Consider the following 24,823-nt stretch of genomic DNA (forward strand, 5'->3'; position numbering starts at 1 on the left):
AGTCCAGGCATCATTGTGGTGATGGACTAGGACACATCAGGGCACTCTGGAGGGGATTTTCCCACCAATTACACCAGAAATTTTCATTCCTCATCTCCTCAGCGCCCACCCAAAGATTCCTTCTCCCAGCCCAAGCTCCAGAGGCCTCTGGAGCATTTTGATGTAACTGGAGGACATCAGCCAGGTAGCACAGCTTCACCTCCCTGTGCAGAGCAGGAAAATGGCATTACAGGATACCTGTGCTGTGGGTGAGCCAGCCCCAGCCCCAGTGTCACCTACAGGCAGTGCCTGGGGACAAAGCCTGTCCCAGACACCAGCCAGCTCTGCAAAAGCCTGGCACCTTCTCCCCCAAAGCCTCAGCTGGGCGCTGAGCAAATGTTTACTGACAGGAGCAGCAGCCACAGTAAATGACTTTGATTTCACTGTTTCTGAAGAAGGGAAAAAAATAAAGCAAAAAAGGAGTCCTAGCACTCATCATTTACTCCAAGGTGCTGTAACCAGGTAGAAACTTGTCTTTTATATGCTGAACTGTGTCCATGAAAACACATTATCTTTAAGGTGGGCACTGGAGGAACCACACTCAACATTGACTTCTTCATGCCATCGCTAACACTGGATACTTCAATCATTTGAAGGTTTAAGTGGAGATTAGCAGAGACCTCACCTGCATCTGTCTCTGGCAGTTCAGCATGTTTTGGGCATGCTCTGCAGCAGCAAAGCCCCTGGAAGGCAAAGCCCTGCAATCTGCAGAACAAGGTTTCTGTCACAAAATCAGAGCCTGGAGAGGCATGTGCCAGATCCCGCTGCTCAGGCAGCTCCCAAAGGGTGCCCAGCTCTTCCCCAGGCCTGGCCAGCACCTCAGCAAAAATCCTGTTTCCTCAGCAGTGGACAAGCTCAAATGCTTTAAGAAATATCCCAAGCAACTCTGCCATGCAAGAAGCCTGAGAAGCAAGACAGTTATTTCTTCCTTTTTATTCTTTTTTTTGGGCTGCCAGGCCTGGACACTGGAGGACTCCAGAAACTGGCAACGGCATGTGGCTTCTTTGAACATCAGGAAGCTGTGGAAGGCACTGGTTCCCATTATTTTGGGTGGAAGATCTCCAGTCCTCCAGCAGACGGAGCAGCCCCTTGCTGGCAGTGAAGCCGGGGTGCCCAGAGCAGGGCACGGGGCTCAAGCCCTGAAAGCTGGATGCTCCCCAGCCCTGTGGAAACCCTCCTGGTCCTGCCCCTGCCCTGGCAGCGAGGGGACTGGCAGCCACACGTCCCTAATGGCCGGCTGGGATGTGCTGCCACGTCCGGCTGATTAGCTGCGGGTGATCCGAAATGTCAGACCATTATGTGCGACAGCCAGCGCCACCGGCGCACAACGCCCTCCTAATCATGGCCTTGCTGGCTGTAAGTGGGAAAGGTGATGCTTAAAACACAGAGAGGAAATCAGCCTGAATTACTGAAACAAACCAGCGAAGCCCTTTGTTCCCGTCAGCCTTTCCTAGGCTGGCGGAGGGCTCGTGTCCTCGCAAGGCGATTTGCAATATTCTAACTAAGATTAAGGGCATGAAAAGCCTCCTGTCCCAGCCCTGCACCCAGGTACCTGCACACCTGCCCTGCTGTGGGTCCGTAACTCTGCTCTGTGAGCACTCCCATCCCCATCCAGGGGTGGGAGCATCTGGGAGGAAAATCCTGCTGAGGGCAAAGGAGCACAAAGCTCCTCACAGCACCCGCAGCCCATGGAATAAACACCCCCTGGTGCAGGGCAGGACAGGGGCAATCAGCTCCTCCTCACATCATTTGCTTCCAAACACAGCTCCTGTCCAGGTGTGCTCTAGCCCCAGCACTCTGGAACAGGCAGCCTGAAAACACTCCTGGCCAAAACCAGACCCAAATGATGCTGCATTCAGCTACGGTCATGCTTGATACTTCTTATGATTTCTTGGGAAAATGTTAATTTGAAACATTTCTATACTCCACGCCAGTGCCACAGCAGGGAATAATCGCCCCATTTCAAGCTCAGAGCAAGGCTCAGATATAGGGAAAAATTAAACAAGGATAAGAGCAAGAAACTGTTAAATGTCAAAAATATTTTACTGCCAGTTCAACAACAAAGTCTGGAGGAGATAAGTCTGTGTGTGTACTAATGTTATATAAAAAAGTGATTATTCAGCCCTGGGAACAGAGCTATTGATTCCAGTAACAAAGGGCACTATATACACTACAGTGGGTTTGCTCTTTTTAGCCTGGGAAAATTGATTTTCTTAAACTTTCCCTTGAACCTGCAGTAGGGTTTAATCTGAACCTAAAGGAGCCTTTTAAGAACTCCCATAAATTAAAATTATATCTCTTCATTTGGCACATTTTGGGTTCCTGCTGTTCCAGCAGAACCACGGGAAGCGCTGGAGAAAGAGGTGGGAGGAAGTGATAAGGGCAATTTGTGACATCTTCCCTGCACACGTTTGTTTCCACACATTAGAAATAACAGGTAAACATTGAGATGTTTGTTTCCATACATTAGGAACAACATGCAAACATTGAAAGTGACCATGGGTGAAGGTGTGACCCCCTCATATCCAATTCTGTGACCATGGGTGAAGGTGTGAGCACTTCACACCCAGCCTCTGTGACCATGGGTGATGGTGTGACCCCTCACGCCCCATCTCTGTGACCATGGGTGAAGGTGTGAGCACCTCACCCCCATCTCTGTGTCACTGGATGAAGCTGTGACCCCTCACACCCATCTCTGTGACCCTAATTGAAGGTGTGACCCCTCACACACCCCATCTCTGTGTCACTGGATCCATGGAGATGTGACCCCTCCCAGAGCCCCTCTCTGTGTCCCTGGGCCCCGTGGAGGTGTCCCCCTGCCAGGTCACACCATGCCCAGCCCCACACCCGTGGTGTGCCCTGTTTACAGCTCCCGCACACCGTCTCCTTTGTGGCCCCGCTGAAAACCCGCAGTGTGCAGCACACCACTGTACATTTACGCTCTTGTTTCCCCCCCAGTGAGGCAGTAAATGACCTTTTATTCAAACAACAATTCCTAAAACAAAACCAAAAGCCAGCCCCTGGTCAGATGTGCGCGCGGCGAGGCAGGGTTTGTTATTTAAGCGGCAGCCAGACTGTGTGCTATGCAAACAAACCCCACGCTCTGTTCTCCCAACCTCCTGCTGACTTTGCAACTAATTTTGTTAGCGAGGAGAACACACTGAGCCTGACATCAATGCAGCAAAGAGCCCTGAGACATTTGTTCATAACTTTGTAACAAACATTGATCAATCGATTTTTTGCCCGCGTGGGGAGGGAAAAGTCCACAAACAAAACAAAACGCATATGGGGAGATTTTTTTTTTAATGGCACAAAGGGCAATTAGGAACCCAACCTTCCAGTGAAATGAGATTCCTTACAGTCCTCTGTGCTTTTAAGTCTTCCCCTTATGCTCAATGGAAGCAAAATCTACTGCCAAGCCTACAAAGGAGGAAAAAAAATCAGCTGCAACCAAGAGATGGTCGGTGGGCCTGGCGCAGCATTTCCGAACGCGACAGAACAAAGACAGGTGAAGGCTCCTGGCAAAGTGAAGGACACCCCATCCCACGTGCACAGCCTTTAGCACCGTGTATCAGATCAATGCAGAACCAGCAAAACACAGAAAACACTAATTAGCCATCCAAAATAACTGAGTGCTGTGCAAACAGCGCAACATGAGCGTGTTTACCCGAGCCCACTCCTCCAGCTGTGCACCTCAGCAGCACAGAGGGACCCTGGAGGGGGCTCCTCACCTGGCCAGGCAGGACAGGTGGCACAGGATCCATGGAGGCACAGCTGATCCAGCCTGCATTCCCCGTGGTGTCTGGAACAAGCTGCTCCCCAAGCAGCCTCCCAGCCACTGGCACTGCTCGAAGGGAGCTCCCGGGCACGTTTGATCACAGACTTAGGCAAAACTTGATCTGAGCATGTTTCAGCCAAGCCTCAGCCCTCAGCTTGGACATTTCATCACCCTACGCAGGTGCCCGGGATCCTGCCTGCCCTTTTCCCAAAGTGTTCCTCGGCACTATGGGGTCAGAAGGCTCCTACCCCTCTCCTACACAGCCCTGGGATGTTGCAAAGACACAAACCCACCTGGAATGGGAACTCCCACAGGAGGGACGCTGAGCCTGGAAAACCAAACAGCTCGGACACTGCAGGACCCAGGGAAAACACCCCCGGCATGCAAGAGCCCAGGGCTGCCTTACACAGCTCCAGGGAAAACAGCATTTTGATTTCAGATACAACAGCAGCCAGTGGAGAAGAAAGATGAAGCAACACTCCCAAAGTTTACTGTTGCAGCCTAACTAACAGCTCACAACAATACTTCCTTGGCAAGCAGCTGTGACCTTATTTTTCCTTCGGAAACAGCCCTGAGGTTTCACTGACACAGACATCACCTGCTCATTAGCAGGTCCCTGAGCAGGGAAATGCCACGGGGTGATTCCAGCACTGCCAGGCTGCTCCCAGGGAAGGAAGGTGGCTGCCCAGACTGTGTCCCTCCTACGGCCGGTGACATTTAGCAGTCCCTGGGAGCTGCTGAGCCACAGAGCCCCTGGCTGTCAATCTCCTGCTCTGCATCCCTGGGGGCTGTAAGAGCCCCTGACAGCAGCATGCCCTCCCAGCCCTGCCCCTCTGGTTCCTCACAAAACACTGAGATCCTCTGCTCCAAGTCCATCCCTACAGCCACTCTGCCTGGAGCTGCCCAAGAGCAGGCGGTGCCTTTGGGCAGGGAGAGCAGGATTTTAAAGCTACCCCTGATAAAATGAGCTCTCCTAATAGTTCTGAGCACTTCTACACTTACAGATCCTTACAATTTTTTATAAAACAGCACTGCCTAAAAGATTTCTGGTGGGGGCTGACAAGAGAAAACAGGAATGTTTTCCACAGATTGACCAGATGAGCACTTGGGTCTTGCTGTGCTTGCAGGCTCAGGGGCTCAGCCCCAGTGAAGCAGCCTCTCTCTCGGGACTTCTGCTGCTCAGAGTGACCCCGAGATGCCTTAGAAAGTCTCTTTTCCCAGCCTGGCACTCGAAGAAGGAGTCAGAACTCTTCAGTTCTCTGTCTCAAGGTTTTTTATTGTTTCTTATCTATAAAATTATTTCTCCTGGCCTGCCGAGGTCCATTCAGCAGGTCAGACAGAGGCACACTGACCACCTTGGGGTGGTGTTATCTTTTTATACTAATAACTACATGTACTTTATTTACAATAACTTCCCAATACCTATCACCTATGTTAGACAGTGAGCTTCTACCTCAAACCAATCCAAAAGTGCCAGCATCACAGCAGAAGACGGAGGCCAAGAAGAAGAAGAAAGGCTGGACACACCCAGATTCCTCCATCTTACCTCCTGAAACCCCATTCTAAAAACCCCCAAAAAATCTATTTTTCACCCCGTGACAAACTATTATTCCATTTAGACTTTAGTGGCTTGCAGATCCTCATGTAAGGTTGGCAAATTTTTCCATGGGTCATAATCAAAGTCACAGATGTCTTGGGCTCTGTGCCAAGGTCTCTGAGCCCCCTGGCAGGGGGATGTCCTGAATTCCAACACCTCTCCCCAGAGGCTGCTGTGGATCACCCAGTCAGGGGAGCACAGAGCACCACCATCCATGCTGGCTGAGGGTTTGGGAGCCCTGTCCCCTGCGTGCCCTGCTCGGGACAGAGGTGGCACAGGGACAGACATCGGCCCAGCCGGCGCTGCGGCCGCACAAGCTGCGCTCTGCCCTGCCGCTATTTACTCACAGCTACAGATGTTGACAAAACAAAGAGCTACAGACAGACAGACAGAACAGCAGCAGTGTTGGGGTGCAGACACTGCAGGCTCTATTCTTCAGGGAAGCGCCTCTGGCTTCCCCACTCAGCCCTGTGATTCCCTTGGGAATCATCTGGGCTGGTGAAGCTCGCTTTCCTGTCGTGGGACAAAGCTGGTGGGAGAGAACATCAGCCTTGCTGTTTGTCCTTGTGCTGAACAGAGCCCTTATCAACCTGCAGAAAAAAACAATTGTTTCAAATCAAGGGGCTGGAAGCTTGGGGATGCACTGGCAGCTTCTGCTCATCCCTCTGAGGAGCCACATAGGGACAATCCTGGCTTTGCACTCTAGAGAGCCAAAATTAAAGGGATGACTTGTTCCACAGGGAAAAAAAACCCTCACAAGGTGGTGTGTCCCTAAATACTTTTTGGGACACACCACCTTGCATTTGAAAGCCACTTAACTACACAAAAAACCGTTCAAACAGCAAAATGAAAAAATTTTGAAAAACACAAGAGAGTGGCCAGAGGGGCAGAAGGTGGCAGAGCTGGGTGTGGGAGATGTGCCAGGGAGGCCGTGCAGCACTGCCCAAAGCAGCACTGCCCAAACTCTGCACAGACTGTGCTCAGTCCTGCTCTCCTCCTGGCCAAGCTGTGCTGGGATGTCCTGAGAGCCCTGTGCTGCCAGTGACAGTGACACAGGCACTGACCTCCACTCTGAGTCCATCTGGGAGACCCAGAGTCCCACACCAAGCCCTGCAGCTCCAAGGCATTGCTGTGCTCACGGGCTGGCTGTGGGGACATGGCACGTGAGGGGACGCGGCCTGCGAGGCCTCGGATGCCTCAAGCACCCTGCAAGCTGGGGAAGGGATTCAAGTTTTTAAACAGTTGCTTTTTTTAAGCTTCTGGTGTGAAGCAAAGTTCAGATCCTTCACAACTGGTAGGGAAAGATATTATTGCCTGGAACCATGCCCAGAAAAACTCAAAGCTGAGCTTCCTCCTGCCTGTGCTGGCTGCCAGCTCCCAGCGCTCCACCATGATGCCATCTGGTGCCCACAGGCAGAACGGCCAGAGAGCTTCTCCTGGGCAGATCTGGGAGATGTTCAGGGGGGAATCAAAAGTGCCCAGGCAATAACTCACAGCATTTGTTCTGCTGGAAGATTAACACCGCCCTTGCACTGCAGCAGTGTGTCTGAATGGCTCAGGCTGGGCTGCAAGGAGAACATGGGGTAATAGTCACTCCCAAGTTTGGACATGGGGTAATAGTCACTCCCAATTTTGCTGCTGCCTCCTCTGGATGGGGATTTGCAGTGCTGCACTGCAGACATCCATCCCTACTGCTGGAGAGTTGCCCTGGCACAGCATGCAGCCCCAGAGCAGCCGCCCACCCCACAGCCACATACCAGTGGTCCTGAAGGGGCTGTAAAGAGCCCTTCTGAAGAGCAAATAAATGAGTTGACTTCATAAAGAAAAGCAGGGAGCCAAGTATCCTCCTTCCCTCAGAGAAATGAGACTGATTATGAGGTAGGTGGGCTTTGGAGGACCTGAGAGCAGCAGCTTTGTGCTGTAGCCGGTGGCCAGCAGACCCTGTCCCAGGACAGTGCCACAGACAGGACAGCTGCTCTGACTGGCCCTGTCACCCTCCAGGGTCCCCTCAGCACCTCACAGGTCCCTTCCCTGTACTGGGTGTTGCAGCAGGCACAGCTGAGGACACGTCAGTCCTGAGAGAACCCAGAATTCCCTTAAGTTTAGCCCATTTTGCCATCACCAAAGCAACACAACAGGAAATAAACTCTGCACCCTTTTGGAGATCTTGCAGGATGCTGTTTCCCAGCATCCCTGGGGATCATCAAGATCTTGATTTACACTGGATCTGCCACTTGATTTACACTGGATAAAACCAGTTTGTCCCCATCACCAGTGCACTATTGCTTGGACAGCACACTGGTAGGTCCTGCTGTACCCCAGAAATGCACTCCTTCCTTCACCACGCTCTGCAAACATTCCCCACCACAGGCCAGGGAAAGTGGAAGAGATGAGTGGCTGGGTGAGAAGCTGGAGAGCTCCTGCCATGAGCACCAGCAACGCTGGATGCACTGAAACCAAAACAGATCCCCAGGGAGGAAAGGGGAAACACGAGGCGAGATGTTTTCCAAACAATCCGCAGGGAGCATCCGAGCCTAAAACAAACACAAACTTACTGAGTAGAAACAATGCAGGAGGAGGAGATGTTCAGCCCTACAGCGTTTTTTATGAGTCCTGGGAAAACAAATGTGCATTTTTTACAGGGAAAAGGTGCTCGGAATCCTGCCACAGCTCCTGTGGGAGGCCGAGTGTCCATTCAGCCGCATTTCAGGGCTGAGGGATTGATCCCTGAGAAGTGCCAGCTTTATTTCCTGGTGCACATTGCCACCTCGTGGTTTTCCTCTGACTTCCAGAAGAGCCTGCACGAGTCAGAAGTTGTTTGGAAATACTTCCATTTGTTCCATCACAACCTGCAGATGCAGAATGACCAGGCTCTGGAATATCACTGTTTATGGTTATAGAGCTCAACCTCAGCAGCTTTAATTCCACACCAGTATTTTCCCCAGTTCCAGTTTGTATTGTCTGACATTATGGTAGGAGATAGAAGCAGGCAGGTAAAGAATTTCACACAGAAAAATGATAAATAATTAATTAACCCCCCCCAGCAACTGCATCTTCTGCATTTCTCCTGTTCCTCTGCTAATTCCTGGGCAAGTTAAACAGGTATGTTAGCTGCATAATTATTTGTTTGCAGAGGAGGTTGACACTGGTTTACAGAGTACAGACAAGCATGTAATTCCTCTGTAGCTACATGGTAATTATTGCACTATTATAGAGTAATTAAACATGCAAATAAGCATTAAACCAAGGGGTCTGTATGGTTGCTGCCAACAACTGCAGGACAGAAAATCAATAGTAAATCAAATTACAGTGTACTACAGCAGTACCAGCTATAGCAGGTAGTTAAAGAGCATCATCTTTTACACAGCAATTTTTGTAGCTTTTCTGGCTGCACAAGTGTCCAGCCTAATGACCCAGGAGAGATCTAATTTTGCAAGTTCTCTCTGTGGGTTAATCATTTTGTCATCCCATAATACCTTCCTTTTTCTGAGGATGGGAACAAATCCATCACTGATCCTGAGACTGGTACAAATCCTCCAGAGAAGAGTTCTCGAGAGCTCTGTGACACATGAGCTTGGCTTTACCCCAGTTGGTTTCTTTAAGAGATAAATCTGAATATGAACATACCCCTGTCCAGCTGTGAGCTGGCTGCCCTAAACACAAAGTTCTTTGCTGCACACCAAAGCCAAAATGTTCACAACATCCCTCAAGCCAAAATGTTCACAACAAGACCTCAGACCAGGTGCAGGGGTAGGACCTGACAAACTGAAATCTCATTTTTGCCCAGAGATTCTCCTCCTGCCTTTTTTACTTTTGTGAATGCTTGAGCACAACCTACCCCTAAAATTAGGGGTGTGTGTATGAAAGAGAGATCACAACACACACTGGAACAGAGAAGCTTCCCCAAGTAAACCAGTTGTATTTTTACTCCAAGTTTGCACCCAAGCCTGCGAGCCAAGCAGGCTCAGAAGGACCTACACCTTTAACATCCTTTCCTAGGGATCTCTGCCCTGTCATGCTTACTGAAAGGGATAGCTGCCCCAAAATAGCAGCTCCCTCCATTTAGTCAGCAACTTCCACTGCAGAAGCATCTCTGCTATGCCCTGGCTGTGGACAGTGACATGGCTCTTGCACCAGCCCAAAATGCACAAAACCAGACTTGGGGCAGGCTGGCACGAGCTGTGGCCACTGCATTTTCTGGAACTACCTGAAACACGTGCCATGCTTCTCCAGCCATGACTCTTAATGTTTGACAAAGACAAATAAATACCAGCAACCATTTACACCTAGGGCCAAAATACTGCAGTTTCCATCTTATTTTGTGCCCTCCAGTGGGCTCTTTGCAGGGCTCAATCCCACACCTGCTGCAGTCCAGGGGAAGCTCTGCCTCGATCCCAGGGGAACCTGGATCAGGGCCTGATGTAAAGGCAGGAATTAATGAAAGCCATTTCCCTTGCACGTGTCTGCAATGAGCTGTTCCTCACAGCAGCTTCCTCTCCTGATGCTGTGCCGCCATTGCCAAGGCACAGACACTCAGTTAAACCTTGTTCAGGAGCCCTAGCACAATTTTAGATATTTATACAAATTCATTCCCAGTGACCAGCTGAAACAGACACATTTATTTTGACTACAGACAAACTTTGAGATGCATGCCAAGGCTCTTCTGACCCTTGGTTCCCTGACTCTGTTTCCAAACACAGAAATCCTGCATGGTTTAAAAGCAGGCTCTTGCTACCTTTAATGCATATATTTGTTAAGGCAGCAACCACAATCACAGCCACTGTTACCCTTCCCCTGCTCTGCCTCCTCACTTAGCAACCAGTCTGAGTGCTGCCAGAATTATTCTTGGCCTGACAAGGAAACTATTTCTGTCCCCTGAATTTCATTTCCTAGCAGAGTTTAATTTATATTTTGATGCTTTCTGGTTGTCATGAAAACCCTCCTTTCCCTGCTAATGACAAGGAACTCTGCAGCCTCCTGCTCCCACTCCACAGATCCCAGCTTCTACCTCCATCCCTGGGGCTGCACCCACAGCTTGCTGAGGATCACTCACTTGTCAGCATGTGTGCCAAAAACAACAACTTTTCGGATTTCATCCATTGGTATCTCACAGGAGACTTCTCAGCAGAAAGGAGTTTTCCTGCCTCTACACCGAGGACAAACCCATGCAGCTGGAGCTCCCTGCAGAGGGAGCAGGCTCTCCATCCCATCACAGCCAGGGATGGGAGTGGAAATCCCTCCTTTCAGATAAGCATCTGTCACCAAACTTATCTGCAGTCCCTTGCCAGCTCCATCAGGGCACCTTGCACTCTGTGTGGGAACCAAACAGAATTCTTGACTCGGGTTCCAGCTTCCCTCACTCAGCACCACTGGCACACCTGCAGAAGGGAAATAACTTTCCCACACTGCTGAACTTTTCTAGAATATTGGCCCAGCAGAGCTTTGGTCTGGAAGCAAGAGCTTTGGGCCAAGGGACTTGGGGGGGGTCAGACCATCACATTTCTCCTCCCAGGGTGTCCTGCTCCAGCACATCCTGGTTTTTGTGGATACCCACAAGAAAGGAGGGAGCTCCTGAAGGCAGGGGGGTATATTTTACCTCTCACACCCCAGCACAGGACCCCTGAGTCAGAGCAGTCCTGCAGGGACCTCCCTCACCCTGCAGATGCCCATGAGCTCCACCTGTATCCTGCTCTGCACAGCCCACGGTGGGTCACTCCCAGGAAAAGACCAGGCCTTGCCAGGGGCATCACCAGTGATGCCAAAGGGATTTAAACCTTTACAGCTGCCAAGAAGAAGGAAACACCTCTGTAATTGAAACCCATGCACGAGTGCTCACAGCCAGCAGCACTGGGGTACACAGGCACACAGCAGGACCTGATTTTTAGGTCTTACCTGATTTTTACACCAAAGCAGCTCCTCCACAGGCTCCTGAGGACCTGCTCCAGCACCCCAGGCTTTTCTACTGCTCCTTTGTGCCTTAGGGCCCTCCAGAGCACACCAAGCCCAGCCCTGGGTTTTACCTCCTCCCCAGGTAACCAGGAATGCTGGCAAAGCCAGGGCAGAGCAGGGGGGAGCTGCAGTCTCTTCCCCTCAAACACAGCTTCCCCTAGCAGCTGGGCAGTGCATGGGAATAATTTGTCAAACACTGAACTGGAACTGTGGATAAGAATCATGCTTTTTGTACAGAAAATTGAAAATGAAATAGTGCCTAGAACTGCAGCTATTACACGGCACATTATCTTGGAGGGCTTTGGTGTAATTTAGATAAAACACCATATCTCTGATTTCAGAAATGTCAACATCATTCCAAATGTACATGTGTTTTTCCATCCTTTTCCTCAGAACTCAGAACTCCACAAGCCCCTCTCTCTCTTGTTCTCTCCATTTTCTTTTTAAATTGGCAAATGAGTATTCCATCTTTCAAAATTTCAGGTACATTGTTATATGTGGGAAAAGTGCATGTTCAGAGATGGCCCTGAATGGCTCCATTATGGATCTCATCAGCTGTGACACGCTCTCTGAAATAAAATCCATGCATTTGGATGAAACAGAAAAAATTAATACCAGAACAAGGATGAACTGTTTCACTTCCCTCCTGTGCCCCTCATATTCATGCTGCACTTCATCCCTAATGCTCTGCACCTTTTCTTCAAACCTCCTTCAAAGAGGAAAACACAGAAAGTGCAACACAGAAAATCCCATTCAAGCATACAAATCCCCCTTTTTTAGGTGGCCCAGGTTATCTGCAGAGGCTGTGCAGGCTCCATCCTTGGACATATTCCAAAAGCCAACCAGGCACAGTCCTGAGCTCCCTGCCCTGGATGTCCCTACCTGAGCTGATCCCAGAGGCACCTGCTGGCATCACCCACTCTGTGGGCTCCTGTTTCATTGCAAGTTCATTGGAAAATGTGCACAACCAACATGAATTTTATCTGCTTCTTGCCATCTCCAACCTCTGATCAGGTTTCAAGAGTGTCCTACGCTCTCCTGCTCGTTGTCCTCCAATGGCTTCGCACTGTTCTCCTGGGAGAGGGAAAAACAGGGCTGGCAAATTAAAATAAAATAAAATAAAATAAAATAAAATAAAATAAAATAAAATAAAATAAAATAAAATAAAATAAAATAAAATAAAATAAAATAAAATAAAATAAAATAAAATAAAATAAACAAACAAAACCCCCATTTTATTTAACTCTCCTTTCCTGACAAGGGAGCTGGAGCACACAGCCCAGGCTGTGGGAAATCCCACAGTCCTGGCAGGCTCTTATCCTGGTTAAAATGCCCTGGGAGTGGATAAAGGGGCAGATCCCCACCCCATGGCTGTTTGCAGTGACACCTGAGTGCCCCAAGCACTTGTGGCTGTCCACCACTCCCAACAGTGCACGACAGGAATAAATAAAGGTGTTTCTAATTAGATTAAGGCTGATCAAAAATACACAATGAATTCCCATTCTTCTCTTTTACAAAGACAAACACTTTGTGAGATGAATGCATTGCCATCTAAGCCTTCAGCTTAGCCTTCAGCAACTCCTTACATTAAACCTTGCTACTTCCAAAGTGCCATGGACAGTTCTGGACACCTTTGCTCCCTGCTCCTGCACACACACACACAGAATCCACCCAGGGAATGTTTACAGGGATGCAAGCCTGCAGCTCCAATTTACAAGTTCATTAACAGTGTCCCTGCAAACATCAGGTTTTTTTTTTTTTTTTTCAGTTGGAGCCCTAATTAGCAATGAATTCTCATTATTTTTCATTGAAATCCCAAAGCAGCTTTGGCACATTCCCTTTGTTCTCTCGAAAACGGGGAAGTGGAGGAGCCTGAGGAAGATAAAGACACAGCTGATGATATACTTGGGGGGGGATTGTTTTCTCCTTGAGCCATTAATACACTTTGCAGCAATTTTCCTTACTATTTAAGATTTGAAGAAATATCTATTTCCATAAAGAAGCACTAACACCACTGTTGGCTGCTCCCCATCCTTCCCAGAAGGATGTGTCCCTAGGATAAGGTGCACCCTGTGATGAGGTTGGCTCTTCATTCTGTGCTCAGACAAAGCCTCCATCCATGTCCAGAGGCATTTTCCAAGTGTGGGGGGCACGAATCCAAACCGTGGCCATGAGAAAAAGCCTGAGAAACAGCCAAGCAGCCCCTGACTGCAGTGCAGCAGCAGCTCTGACGGGGAAATGTTAATCAGGGGGAGAGCTCTGCCAAGGCTTTCATTAGCCCTGATGAGGTCAGGGCCTGGAGCAGGCAGCTGGCACTGGCACTGTCCCCTGGCAGCTCCAAGGAGCAGGCAGAGGTGGCTCTGATGGTGGAGGGCTCTCAGAGGCTGCCTGCTCACTCTCACTCCTCCTGAGATGTAAATGCAAAATATCATTATCAATAAATCTAATTTTTCCCTGGGTTTGAGTCCTTTCGTGGCCACAGCAGGAAAACAACCAGTCCCACTAAATTTGATCTCTCCTTTTTAGTGCAGCTGATAAGCAAATAATGGAACACAGACATCAGTTTTCCCCACAGAAGAACAGTGCAGCACCTGGGGCATCTCTCCCTCATCCAACCTGCTCTGCATCCACTCCTGGAGCTGTGTGGCAGCACAGGGACATCACCTGGCAGGGCACTGAGGAACACAGCAAGAAATGGGTGCCCTGTGCCCACCCTGGTGACAAGCAGAACTCAGGAAAGGACTTGGGCTGTTACACTATGCTGGTGTCTGCTCCAAATCCAGAGATGTTTTGGGCTCTTGGCAAATTCTGATTGTTTTTTGCCAGGGGGATGGATAATCATCCCATTGTTTCCACGGTCGTCCTACAAATTATTTTGATAATAAGGGACCTCCTGTGACATTAAGTACATTTTAATTACAACATTGTCTGTAATGCATATATCTAATTGCAAATAATTATTTTATCATATTTTGTCTGTAGGCCTGTTAGATGCATCAGATATTATCTTCTGACTCAGTGGTACAGGTTAATTAAAATTTCTCTTTTAATACTGTTTCAAAGCCAACCACATAATTTCATCTGAACACCAGCTGTGTCAGTAAAAAATTATTTTTTTGTTAGTTTTTGTCATGCTTGCCCATGGAGGAAAACCCGAGCTGTTTCTGCAGGCTGTAATTACTGCACTGCTTTCTGCAGTCGTTCATTTGCAAAGGAAGAAAAGAAGGAAGAATGTGTGGAACATCAGTGGCCAGTGGTTGCTTTGTGTGATACTGCTTCATTTTGAAGGATTTTTTTTGTTCTCCTTCTCATGTACAAAAAAGCATTTGAGATCTTCTCTTCAGAAGGAGAACTGAAGATACCACACAGCCTGGTTTGTCAGGATAAACTGCACTAAGAGAATCAGAGTGGTCATTTTGGGTGCTAACAAAGCCCAGCTTAAGGGTGATCCCAGTCAGAGTGGTCACTCTGGGTGCTAACAAAGCCCAGCTTAAGGGTGATCCCGGTCAGAGTGATCATTCTGGGTGCTATAACAAAACTCAGTTTAAGGGTGATCCCGGTCAGAGTGGTCACTCTGGGTGCTAACAAAGCCCAGTTTAAGGGTGATCCCAGTTAGAGTGGTCACTCTGGGTGTTCATAAAGCCCAGCTCAAGGGTGATCCCAGTTAGAGTGGTCACTCTGGGTGCTCACAAAGCCCAGCTCAAGGGTGATCCCAGTTAGAGTGGTCACTCTGGGTGCTCACAAAGCCCAGCTTAAGGATGATCCCAGTCAGAGTGGTGATTCTGGGTGCTAACAAAGCCCAGCTCAAGGGTGATCCCAGTCAGAGTGGTCACTCTGGGTGCTAACAAAGCCCAGCTCAAGGGTGATCCCAGTCAGCTGCTTCCTCCCTCATTCATTTTTCCTCTGAGTGATAAAGACCCAAAGCAAGATGAGACAAAAATGAAAGTATGAACATAACATAAAGTCAAAGAAAAAAGAGACTTCAGGTTAAATACACAGCAATGTAAACCCAAGAAAGCTGAGGAGGGGACAAGAGGACAACAAAAACTCTTTCTGCAGGTGGCAGGACCCTTCCTCTGTAAGTTGCAGGAACAACTGACCCTTATTTCCCCCTCTGAGCATCCTTTGCTGGGACCAGAAGTGTTTCAGCCCATCAGTGCTGTTTCAGACCCCACACGCTGAGCCCGCGTGCTCAGGGCTGGCAGGGACAGGGTTAACAGCGTCCCCAAAGGAGGGGACGGGGCTCTGCCTCACCCGGCCAGAGGTGAACGCTGCCAGGAGGAAATTGCTGCTGCAGCTCCAGCGAGCTCACAAGTGACCTTTCCTCTTGGAGAGGGGTGAAGTAAACAACACTTATCTGGGATTTAATGCGCCCGAGAAAAGCAGCGCTTTATCTCTGCTCCACACCACAAGGAGCAGGGAGGCACAGGGATGATTTTCCTGTTTTTACCACATAAGCCATCTCTTAGGACAGCCCTCAAGTTGAGCTGAAACGTTTCCTCATGGAAAGATCTCTCCTGGAGCAGTGGGTTATGGGCTTGCACAATGTGCCACACAAACTCCTTCGTGCAGTTCAACCTTTGGCAAAGGCACTCTGAGCTCTCCTTGGTGGGTTGATATTTTTACTCCATGAAAATTTCACTTCCTCCAGACTGTTTCCTTCAGGGACATGCAATCCCTGTTCTTTCTATGTCGGAATTTTTTCCATCAGTAGACATAAATCCTTCCCTTTTCCCCTCTGCACAGTTGGATATTCTGGCAGAAGGAAATCTGACAGGGATTTTTGACAGTGGATTTCTCCTGTCTGTCATTGTTACTATAAGAATGACACCTGACTGCCTCCTAGGCTGCAATGGGTGAAAAATTTTCCAGCAGGATTTTCCTAAATAAACCTCCACAGGCCAAGGGATGGTGAGAACTCCTTTGGGTGCCAAATGAGAAGGGCTGGAGGAGACTCTCAGTGAGGGTTAAATGGATGAGACACCTTTGCCTCCATAAATTCCAAACCTTTGCAGAGGTTGATCCATGGAAATCAGATCAGAGGATCCAGGCTTAGAAGAAATAATTTAGCAGAAATTCAGCACTTTCTGTGTGGTTTGAGCCTGAAGCAGAGCTTTGCAGGAGCAGGGATCCACGCCTGCATGCCCTACAGGAACACTGCTAGGAAAGTAACCCCTCAATTCTGGAGCCCATGGGAAAAGTCTTTTCCACAGGCTTAGTCATACCAGGACAGAGAGGGCAGAGCCTCATTTCATTATAGAGCACCAAAGCTCTGCCAAGCCCTGCACCTGAGCCGGGAAGCATCCAGGGAGCTGATTCCAATGCAGGGATAAGCAGCTCCTTAATGGATGTTGGACCAAGGATATGCAAGAGGACACAAAACCAACTTTGGAAACGCAATTTGAGGCATTTGGCTTGAAGGGCAGAAAGTCAGCAGTGGCATTCCATGCTAAGGAAACCATTACCTCACCTGTAGGTTGCCTCCTGTGTTTGCTTTTCCCCTACCTTTTCTCCTGGGCTCAGTATAAAGTGTTGTATTGACACAAGCAAGCGGAGGAGTTCCGTAATTTAATCTCTGCCATTAAAATTTCAGGCTCCACGGGAAAAGAAACCCTGCCTGTTCATCAGGTCCAGCGAAATTCAGGTGGCAGCCGGTGTCACATTTCCACAAACTCCACGAACCCTTCCAGCACGGCGGGGAGGAAGGAAGGGCATGAGCTGTGTAATTCAGGGAGAGCGTGCTGGCCTGCGGTGAAAACTCATATTAATAATTCAGGCCACTCTATTTTGGACTGGGAATGCACTGCCCCTCACCTGTACTGCTCAAGGCAGTGCCTGAAATAGAAGCTGCAGCAGGAGCAGCCCCGAGGGCAGTGCCAGCAGCCTGGCAGGGCAGTGCCAGCAGCCTGGCGGGGCGGGCACTGCAGGGCAGCCTCTGCAAGGTCAGCCCTTCCCTTTGGTCAGGGAGCCTTGGCTGAGCTGTGACAGCCCAGAACTCTCCCCCAGACTGATGGATGCTGGTCTGTCCTCCTGTGAGCCCAACCAGGAGGCACGAGGAGGATTTTCCCAAGGAATACTGAACCCCTGCCCAGTGCTGCCATGCCTGTGCTGGCATTGTCACCTCCCTCAGGACACCACACAGTGCTGGGGCCTTTAACAATTTAATTCTGCCACAAGTGATCGCTGCTCTGCTGCCTGAAGTGACTGCTTTTTATAGATTTTACCTCAGATCCTGAAAGCTGAATGACCAAATCTCTTTCAGGAAATTATTCTACCTTAAGCACTGGCTTTCGGAAATGCATCATCTGACTTTCTGGAAATTGCAAATGTTGCATTGTCAGAAAACACAAGTCACAGGGCTTCACAAGTGGTTCTCCTGCACAGGCTGAAGTCACTGCTGCAGGTTTACTGGCATTCTCTGGCTTGTGCTGTCCTACACCAGCTCCTAAGTGAATCATTTGAAAAGTTGTATTTGGTGATGTTTGAACTCAAAGGAAGAGCAAGGACTATCCCAGAGCACGGTGATTCCAGGCATGGCATCTCTGCTCCCTGGAGCTTTTCACAGGCAGAATTTCCAGCACACCTCAAACCGGTGAGTGCCTAAATCTATGCTGTTTGGTGCTAAGCACCACAACCGTGCCCTGCTTATCACACAAGTTATCAGACATCAGAAGCACCACAATCCCTGAATCTGCAATGGCTCCTTTCTTAACAAAGCAGAACATGGAAAAAACGTGGAACAACCAGAAACTGACAGAAGAGACAAATTGGAAGCTGTTAGTTTTGTAAATCAATCAAAATAAAAGGGAACGAAAAAAAATAAGAACAAGCCAAGACTTTAGCCATGTGCCTCCTCAGCCAACTGCAGAAATTGATTTGTGCCAATGGAAGGGGAGAGCCAGAACAGCCCAATTCACTCTCTCAGGAAGATGCTGATGCTGAAATCACACCACATGATCCAAAATTTGAGAAAATTGCTGGAGAATGAGAACTGCTCCAGAAGGAGATGGTGTGTCATGGTGTGATGGGAAGGGTGTGCTACAGGAATTATTCCCAATGATGGGAAGGGTGTGCTACAGGAATTATTCCCAATGATGGGAAGGGTGTGCAACAGGAATTATTCCCAATAATGGGAAGGGTGTGCTACAGGAATTAACAACGATAGGAAGGGTGTGAATAGGAATTACCAATGATAGGAAGGATGTGCAATAGGAATTATTCCCAATGATGGGAAGGGTGTGCAATAGGAATTATTCCCAATGATAGGAAGGGTGTGCAATAGGAATTATTCCCAATGATGGGAAGGTGTGCTATAGCAATTACTCCCAATGATGGGAAGGGTGTGCAATACGAATTATTCCCAATGATGGGAAGGGTGTGCTATAGCAATTATTCCCAATGATGGGAAGGGTGTGCAATAGGAATTACCTGGGACAGGAAGGGTGTGCAACAGGAATCACTGTAAGCCTGAGCCCGGTTCCACGGCAAGGGACGATGTGACAGCAGGGAATTTTCTGACTCCAAGCACTCAGCCTTTCTGTGTAAGAAATGGGATTAATCAGTTTTTTCATTTTTAACGCTGTGCATCATCACTACCCACCTTCCTGACTCCAGCAAGTGATTCCTCACTTCTTACCACAGGGTTTGGTGGCACAGCCAGCCCTTGCTCTGCCCCTTCCACAACCCAGCTGTGCTGCAGAGGGGCAGAGCTGTGCCATGCTCTAAAGCAGGGCAAGCACTGCCTAGAGCCCCCTACTCCATTATTTGTGCATTTATTTGTCCACTGCGACTTCCAAGCAGAGCCTTTCCCTGCTCCTGCATGCACAGGAGCTGGGACTGCCCTGTCCCCAGGGGGATGTGTTTTGGGCTTGTCGACCTGTTGTTTCAGTGACCTCAGGCCTCTGCAGCAGAAATGATTGCTAAGAGGGCTCAGAGGAAGTGAGATTTCTGCTTCTAACAATAGTAATTCCTGTGACGTTTTATTTTATACACCAATTCATGGCTGATAAAGCAATTTCTATGTGATGTGCAAATTGATTTTTACATCATTTTGTTAAAAACTAACAAGCATATATGCAAGCCATTTCCCTGAAACCCCTTGCTTGTTTTCTTTCTTAGGACCACAGCCTGCTTTGAAACTTACTAGAATTTACTTTTTAGCCCAGGAATTTTACTGGGGGCATCTGAGGGCTTTTAACTGAAACCCTGCTGGCTCCTGCTTCTGGGATGGATTGTGCTTTTGCTGCTTAACTACGAGCCTGCTCTTTTAGCTTCCCTGGGTGTAAAGACAGGGAAGAAATGAATAAGATGTCTTTACACAGAATATGTGCAAAGACGTATTATTTATGTACTTATATATATTTATATACTTACAGTGCAAGTGATTATTCAAAACCTGAGTGTTTTCCAGCGGAGATCCGCACTGGATATGGGGAAGAATTTTTTCCCTGTGAGGATGGGGTGGCACAGGATGCCCTAGAATCCCTGGAAGCGTCCAAGGCCAGGCTGGACGGGGCTTGGAGCCCCCTGGGACAGTGGAAGCTGGAAGGGCTTTAAGCTCCTTCCCACCCAAACCTGTGGTTCAGCGGTTCCGTGGCAAACCCAGAGCCTACCTAGGAGCCAGCTCCATTCCCGCTGCCCTGCCCGGGGCATTCCCGCGCCTCTCCCGGGATGCTCCGCTGCGCATCGCGGCGGTCCCTGGAGCCGCGCGGGGCCCCGCCGTGCCCGGGGGCTCCTCCCGGAGCTGCCCCCGGTAATTCCCGGTAATTCCCGGTAATTCCCGGTGGTTTCTCCCGGGGGTCCCGGCGCGCGGGCTCCCGGCGGCCGCCCCGGTGACGTCAGCGCCACGCCGCGGTGACGTCAGGAGCGGGGCGGGCGGCAGCTCCCGGCGCGCCCCGCGCAGGGCGGGGGGCGGGAGCGGCGGCGGCGGCGCGGGGAGCGCGCCCGGCGCTGCGCCTCCATCCCTGCCCGCCGTGCCGCCGGCATGTTCTCCAGGAAGAGCCACGCCGACGTCAGGAAATCCACGCAGAAGGCGCTGGACCCCAAGCGGGACGTGCTGACCCGCCTGAAGCACCTCCGCGCTCTGCTGGGTGAGCGGGCGGTGGGCGCGGGGGGAGCCGGCCCCGGGGCCCTCAGACCCTCGGGGGGTGCCCGGGCAGAGCCGCGGCCGCGGGCGGGTCTGCGAGCGCTGCTCGCCCTCCGCTGCCGTGTCCGGGAGACAGCAGCGAGCTGTAGCAGCTCTCCGAGGGTAGCAGCTCTCCGTGCTGTGGGCAGGGAGCCTCCCCAGCCAGCGCCGGGCTCTCCCCGCCTCAGAGGCGGCCCCGGTGCGCGCTCTCCGTGAGGCGCTGCCGGAGAAAGTTTGGGGTGCCCGGGGAAAGCCGCGTGTGCCGCTGTCCCGGGGCTCGCCTTAGGCTCGCTGTGGAGCTGCGGGGAAATGCTCAGCCCTGGTCAGTTTCAGAGACAAGCTCGCAGAAACTCCGCTCTTGTCAATATCGTCAACTCGGGGTGTTTGAACTCTGAGAGAAGTCGCGCTGTGGCGTTTTGTGGTGACTCCATGCTTGGGGCAAGGCTGGACGGCTCCAGGGGCGCCTTGCAGGTGGCGGCTTCCACCCTGATGGTCGTGGAAAGCCACCGATGAGTTTCGGCTGTGACCCTGCTGCAGATGGAAAAGCCACCGATGAATTTCAGCTGTGATCCTGCTGCAGATGGAAAAGCCACCGATGAATTTCAGCTGTGATCCTGCTGCAGGTGGAAAGGCGCCGATGAGTTTCGGCTGTGATCCTGCTGCAGGTGGAAAGGCGCCGATGAGTTTCGGCTGCGAGCCGCGGTTCGGGAGGGTTTGTGTGGCCTCTGTTGGTTGTTCACAGGCGGCAGGAGGAGCAGGGTGTCGTGAGGGGAAGAGGCTGTGCTGGGTTAGTGCTGTACCCCGCTGGTTTGCAGGTGATGCCGGTTTGTTCCAGATGCGGGTGCCGCACTTGTTCCTTGGGAGCTCCTTAAGGAGCTGGCTGGGAGCAGCCGCTGGGGGACAGAGCGTGGGGTAGATTTGGCCTGGAATTCTCAATTAAAGGTGTTTGTGGGCGCTGATTTCAATTAAAGGATTTTGTGGGGCTGTGGTGTGTCCAGCTGCCCGGCTGGTCAGTGCAGGCACTGTCCGAGCTGCCTTGGGTACGCTCCTGACTCGTCTGCTCTTGGCAATTCCGGTGTAAACATTCGTGGTAGCACGGGAGTGGCTTCTGGAAGGTGCTCTCTTGATAGATACCCTCGCCTGGGTGTCTTCTGTTCACCACAGAAAAAAAACCTCCACACGTGGGAGTTGTTAAAAAAAAAAATCTCCAGGATGTAAAGCTTTTGGTATAAAGGCTCAAAAGTAGTTGGATTTTTTTTTTTTTTTTTTTTTTTTTTTTTTTTTTTTTTGATATAAAGGCTCAAAAGTAGTTGGATTTCTTTTTTTTTTCCTTCCCCCCAGATGTGTCTCTCCTTGCCCTGGCCAGGGGTAGATTGTGTGTGTAACTGCTTCTCTCATGTTACAGTGCCACAAGTCCCCCAAATAGCTGTTCCTGCACTCCTGTTTCCTTGGGAGATGCCAGCTCCTCTTCCTTTGTTAGTTTAAATCATGGGAATTTAATTGTAAACAAAATGTCAGTTACTCCTCTGTGATCCCACTGGAGCAGGAGGATACAGATCAGAGGGAAGATGATCATAGGGGAGGGATGAGCAAAAGGAATGTGTGTTTCCATAAATAAGGGCTCATGCGAGCTTTGGATTGCCTCAGGTCCCTTAGTGGCACCTCTGTAAGTTTGTCCAGTGCCCAAAGTGAAAGAAAATAATTCCAGTTAATTTGGTGTTGGTTATGTTGGTATCTCTCAAGCCTCCAATGGTCTTTAGGATCCGAGCTCCAGCTCTGTGGGGTGCCCTGTCCACATGGCAGGGCAAGATGCTACACAGATCAACAACAGGACTTAAAAATTGGCTGTTCAGTTGTGTTTGAGAAATGACCAGAACATTTCCCTTATTTCTTTATTGCTATGGAGATGTTCTCACGGCCAGAACTTCTGTTAACTTAGTAAAGTTCTAAATACAGTTTGTGGAAGTGCCTTTTAGTAGTGTGGCCTTTTTTTTTTTTTTTTTTTTTTTTTTTTTTTTTTAAGATAGACTTAAAAAGCAATGGCCTGACAAAAAATGGTGGGGATGTACAGATTTGGCTCTTCCCCACTGCCTGGCCACAAATGAAGCTTCTGCTCTTTCCCAGAGTGGTTTCTGTGGGACTTTTCTAGGACAAAACCAGACCACACTGTTCCTTAAGAAGTTTTTCTGTGACTCTTCTTGGGTAAAAATACCGTTTTTATATTGAAACTTCTCTTTCAATAGTGTGTTCTCCTTGGGCACAGGAGTCAGAAGTGCTGCTGCAAACAGATGTGGGATGCTGCTTTGTCCAGTGCTTTCAGCCTTTTCTCTGTGAGCAAACTCGTGGGAGACACGCAGAGTTAAGACTAAATGTGGAATTTGTGAGGTTACCAAGTACAATCCTTGATTGTTGCCTTTAAAACGCACCTGTTAGGAAAGCCCATGCTTTCCATGGAAGTGCCTTGATCAGAGATGGGATAACAAAGGAGAGTTAGGGGGTTTTGGTTCTGGCACTGCTTGGCCTCATGTAGTTTTCTGCACAGCTGCAGGACCCATGCTGTCTGGGTAGAAACTTTCATTTACTGACACTCAAAAGGGGATGTGTGCACACTTCCTGCTGAATTCAGGGCTGGGATTGTTCTGTGGAGCTGCTGTGAAATTGGAGGTGTTAACATCATTTTGGAAGTTGTTCCAGTTGGAGGGGTGTTTTGGTAACGGGCTGTTTCACACTGACATACTTTTTTTGAAGATAAGTGAGAATTGTGCATTATTTCTGGGGTGAGGCTGGTCATAAAGGTTTATCATTAACCAGGGTGTGGCTGCAAAATTCTCTTCATCTCCTTTAATTTTTCAAGTACTTGAGGATTAAGAGAGCTTTGAGAAGATAGCATGAAGTGACTTTGGGAGTTCATGGAGTTAAGGGATGACTTCTAACAGGTGTCTGTGATAACATTTAGCAGTTAAGAGAAAAATAAAAGGCAAAGTTGTGTGGTAGGGACATGCTTAGTGTTCCCTCTGGGGTTTTTTTAGTATGAGGAAGAGCAATGAGGGTTTGGCAATAGACTCAGGCTCTTAAGTGGTACCTGAGTGTTACCCTAAATTTTAAATTTGTAGTAAGGCAATTCAGTGTGACTGGCAGTTATTGGTGAGCCAACATGTCCTGTTTATAGAGAAGAAATAGGGTGTGACCCTGGTGAGTGTCTCAGTGTTTCCTGAGTGTGCTGCAGCAGCTCCTGTCAGGCATTAGCTCAACTTGAGGGCTTGTCCTGTGTGGGAAAGGGGGAAATTATTTGGGTTTGGGGTGGCTGCTGGTGCTTGCCTGAGGGGTGAGTGCTCTGGGTGCCTGTGTGCAGCTGTAACAACCTGGGAGATAATTCCATGAACTTACTCTGGGAGTAAAGATAAAAACAAACCCAAATTCCTGCACTTCAGCCCCAAGCTTGCTGCCTCATTTCCTCAGGTGCTTCTCAGCTCCTTCAGGCAGTGCACTTCCCCAAAGTCAGGGTTTTATCTTGTTACTATCTCAAGTGAGAAATGGCACAGGAAACTTTCCCCGATGTTTTCCATGTCAGAAGCAGGAATGAGCCCTGCTGGAAGTTAAACACATCTGTGGGAAAGGGCTGTGGCTGTAGGGATGCAGCTCAAATCACACTCACCCCTGAGTCACCATCAAGATTCCACATTTAGAAAAAAAGGAGGATTTGCTTTCTTGGTGAGGCAGTTCCTTTCTCTTCCCGTCGCAATTTAGAGGGAAAGTTTCCTTTTTGTTTAGATTTTAATGACCTCATTCCCTCATATGAAATCCCTGTAAATGAAAGCCTTGTTTTCCCCTGGAGTTGTGTTTAACAGGATGCATTCATGGAGAGGAATAATTGCTCTTAGCTTGCAAATTCAGAGCAGTAGTTTGCAGGAAACAAATATCACGTTAAAGAGTTTCCCTGCTCTAATTGTTTCCATAGTACAAGCAGCCAAGCAGAGCCTTACTGCTGGAAAGGTACTAATTTAAATAAAAATCAGGTTGTCCAGGGCTAAAGTTATTCTTTCTTCTCTAGTTGTGGGATATTATTGAGCCTTCTTGCTGGAATCAGCTTTATTTTGGGTAACAGATGGGTTTCTTGCAAGGTGAGGCTTCAATGAGGATATTAATATTGATATTAATTTATTAATTTTGGCTCTTCATCTTCTGGGGGAAATGACCCAACTTTCCTTGACCCAATCAGTTGCAGTAAGGACCAAAGGGAGGAAATTCATGTGTGTTTAGCAAGTGTCAGGCTTAGAAAACAGTGGACTTCTTTCTTTGTAGAAAATAAACTTATTTCAAATTTCAGACCCAAGCT

At 49.2% G+C, this 24,823-nt stretch overlaps 1 protein-coding gene across 1 annotated transcript in view; it reads left to right on the plus strand.

Annotated features, from left to right (window-relative positions):
• Nucleotides 1-20,341: 20,341 nt before the first annotated feature.
• RALGAPA2 (Ral GTPase activating protein catalytic subunit alpha 2) overlaps nt 20,342-24,823 on the plus strand; it is a 94,468-nt gene continuing 89,986 nt past the window's right edge. Inside the window, exon 1 of the mRNA XM_059468142.1 lies at nt 20,342-20,452. Within this exon, the coding sequence (XP_059324125.1) occupies nt 20,347-20,452 (106 nt within the window). The 5' untranslated portion in view covers nt 20,342-20,346. The remainder of the gene's footprint in view (nt 20,453-24,823) is intronic.

The sequence above is a fragment of the Ammospiza nelsoni genome, chromosome 3 (assembly GCF_027579445.1).
Source record: "Ammospiza nelsoni isolate bAmmNel1 chromosome 3, bAmmNel1.pri, whole genome shotgun sequence".
In the NCBI taxonomy this organism is placed as follows: domain Eukaryota; kingdom Metazoa; phylum Chordata; class Aves; order Passeriformes; family Passerellidae; genus Ammospiza; species Ammospiza nelsoni.